The 3172-nt window shown below is 37.5% G+C and overlaps 1 protein-coding gene across 1 annotated transcript; it reads left to right on the forward strand.

The window, feature by feature from the left end:
• Positions 1-253: 253 nt before the first annotated feature.
• LOC107701231 (type-1 angiotensin II receptor B-like) lies at positions 254-1376 on the forward strand. Its single transcript, XM_016503192.1, has 2 exons — positions 254-510; positions 737-1376. The coding sequence occupies exons 1-2, from the start codon at positions 254-256 to the stop codon at positions 1374-1376; spliced, it is 897 nt and encodes a 298-aa protein (XP_016358678.1).
• The last annotated feature ends 1796 nt before the right edge of the window (positions 1377-3172 follow it).

Here is a 3172-nt window from a genome sequence, read left to right on the forward strand (position 1 = left end):
TTGGGAAAACTTTGCAGATCTTTTTTTTTCATGCACAAACAGCAACATTTCACATACTAAAGGAAGTTGTAAAATGTAAAAAAGCATAATAGAACCCATTTAATTACTACGTCAACCACTTACAGGATGGAAAACATTTCATCACACCATGTGTGGGTGTGTGTGAAGTCAGCAAGTGAAATAAGTTATAAATGTGGTGATCTGTAAGAAGTTTGTCCTAACACAGCACATTATCTATTAGTGTGTCTGTGTAATGCTGAACCACAGCAGCTCCAGTTTAAACTCCACCAGCTGGACTACAGCTAACCTGGTCAGCGGTGGTCTGATGGGTCTCTGCTTCTTGGTTGGAGTCCCTGGTAATATTGCAGTAATTGTTTTCATAGTTCGCCATTTCAAAAAGGACAATTTCACTGTTCATCTGATGCTGAATCTGGCAGCTGCGGACATCTTGTGTTTGATAAACCTGCCTGTGTGGATCTACAACCAACTCTACAGCTGGAGTATCGGTCAGTCGTCCTGCAAGTTTTTCACAGCACTCGTCTACTGCAGTGCATACTCAAGTCTGATAGCAGTAACTATGCTGAGTGTGTATCGTTGTTTACAAATTCGGCACCCAACGTTGTGGACCGGGATGAGCAAGAGAAGAGAGAGAGCACTGCTGATCAGTGGTTGGGCTCTACATCTTGTGTTTGATAACCCTGCCTGTGTGGATCTACAACCAACTCTACAGCTGGAGTATCGGTCAGTCGTCCTGCAAGTTTTTCACAGCACTCGTCTACTGCAGTGCATACTCAAGTCTGATAGCAGTAACTATGCTGAGTGTGTATCGTTGTTTACAAATTCGGCACCCAACGTTGTGGACCGGGATGAGCAAGAGAAGAGAGAGAGCACTGCTGATCAGTGGTTGGGCTCTGGCGCTGCTTTTCTCTTGTCCTGGTGTACTTACACAAGAGATTGTTCAAGGTGAATCCAAGAAATCATGTGGCAGGATCTTGTATTCAGATGAGTACAGGCTTACTGTTGCCATACTGGAGATGCTGCTGGCTTTTTTTCTTCCTTTCACAATCATATTGACTTCATATTGTTGCCTACATAAGAAGGTGACACAGGGAGCGTTCAGCCACAGGCAAAGATTGACCAAACTGGTGACCCGGATTGTGGTAACTTTCTTCATTTTTTATGCGCCACACCACATTATTAATTTGTTTCAAATTTTTGAAATACTTCTCAAATCATCATTACCAGTTTTTTCAGCTAAACTCCATGAGATTAGAAATTCCACAGGAGACATTGCGGGAAGTCTTACATTCATTAACAGCTGTGTGAACCCCTTCCTCTATGCCGTGGCTTCAAAGACTTTACGTCAACAAACATGACCAGCTTCTCAGTACAACTGAAGGAGACATTCTCATCTGTGAACACAGCAGACACTTTTACCCCTTACAAACTGTAATGGAAATATTAAGCAAACAATCTGGAGTCTGGGTGAAAAGCTGCAGTTATATTTGGCTGACAGTTGGATCCAAAGCGACTTTACATTTTATTACATTTTATCAGTACATTCCCTGGGAATCATACACCTTTGGTGTTGCTACTTTGGTGTTGCTAGCGCCATGCTCTACACTCTAAAAAATGCTGGGTTGTTTCAACCCAATGTTGGGTCAAATATGGACTAACCCAACTGTTGGGTTAAATTTTGGTTACATTTTTAAATTACCTTTTTAACCCAACAGTTGGGTTAGTCCATATTTGACCCAACATTGGGTTGAAACAACCCAGCATTTTTTAGAGTGTACTGTTTGAGGTACAGGAAGTTAAAAGGTGAAGTTGGGCAATTATTGAAACAACTGTTAAATATTTTTACTGTTTTTAGTTCATTTAAAAATGTATTATTTAAAAATAATTTATTAACTTACTACACTCTAAAAAATGCTGGGTTAAATATAAACCAGCGCTGGTTAAAAAGGGACAAACCCAGCTATTGGGTTGTTTTGACCTAGCGGTTGGGTTGTTTTGCACCCGCAGTTGGGTTGTTTTGACCCAGCAGTTGGGTTCAAAACAACCCATAACTTGGTTTGTCCCTTTTTAACCCAGCATTTTTTAGTGTAATGTTTGGAATAATTTTCCATGTTTTTTCCTGGTCAAAACAACCCAATAGCTGGGTTTGTCCCTTTTTAACCCAGCATTTTTTTAGAGTGTATAATTGCACAATAATAATCTTTAAATTATTGATCTTTATAGTACAAAGAAAGCAATGTCTCAATGTCTCACCCTCATGTTGTTCCAAACCTGTATGACGTTCCTTCTTTTGTGGAACAGAAAAGATATTCTGAAGAACACTGACGTCCGAACGACATATAGACCTTTTTTTGTGTGTGTGTTGTGCTGTGAGTAATTTATATAACTGTGACTGTGTTTGATGTGTCTGATTATATAAACAAAATAAACTAAAATTAATACAAATCAGAACAAAAAAAGGTTCAATATCCCTCAGTAGATATTTCCATTTATTACTTTAAAATATACCATGGTTATATACCACATAGTTAATTTGGATTAGTTATATCATAGAAGACCTTGTTTTTAAATGTGTTTTTATATTTCTCATCTGACTAAAGCTACAAGAAAATACTAAATCATGGTTGTTTTGTATCTTTTTTCAATGTGAATTCTGATACTGATCCTATGAGGAAGGCAGCAGCAGCTCGCTGTTGCTATAGCAACCTCAGGTGAATGCAACTCATTTGAAATAATCTATTTGGTGTCAGGCAACAATTTGCACTGTTGTTGTTAAACAGTATAAGCCAAACTTTTCAAATAAATGCGGAACCTTTCATTTATAACCTCTTGAACGATCAAACTGAATATGATAGTATTGAACTGCAATAAGCACACAACAATGTGATACAGAATTCTAATTATTATATAGCCTACCTCCATAATAAAGTATTTTAGATGTTCTTCTGCCTCTAATAGTCACTCTTAAGTCATTTACAATGGCTGATGCTGCAATGATCTTGGACTTCATACTTGGCACCTACAAACAGAGATGGGCACAAATACATCAAAAAGTATTTTGTTACAAATTACAAATACTTGTTCATGAAATGTATTTAATTAAAATTAAAAAAATACTGGTGTGAGAAATGTATTTAATTAAAATACAAATAAT

The sequence above is a fragment of the Sinocyclocheilus anshuiensis genome, unplaced genomic scaffold (assembly GCF_001515605.1).
Source record: "Sinocyclocheilus anshuiensis isolate Anshui unplaced genomic scaffold, SAMN03320099.WGS_v1.1 scaffold1966, whole genome shotgun sequence".
NCBI classification, from domain to species: domain Eukaryota; kingdom Metazoa; phylum Chordata; class Actinopteri; order Cypriniformes; family Cyprinidae; genus Sinocyclocheilus; species Sinocyclocheilus anshuiensis.

What these genes read in the sequence shown, in the direction of transcription:
- LOC107701231 (XM_016503192.1), top strand. Translation starts at nt 254, where the DNA reads ATGCTGAACCACAGCAGCTCCAGTTTAAACTCCACCAGCTGGACTACA. An exon ending in TACAGCTGGAGTATCGGTCA is followed by an intron (nt 511 to 736) that starts GTCGTCCTGCAA and finishes CTACAGCTGGAG; the next exon opens with TATCGGTCAGTCGTCCTGCA.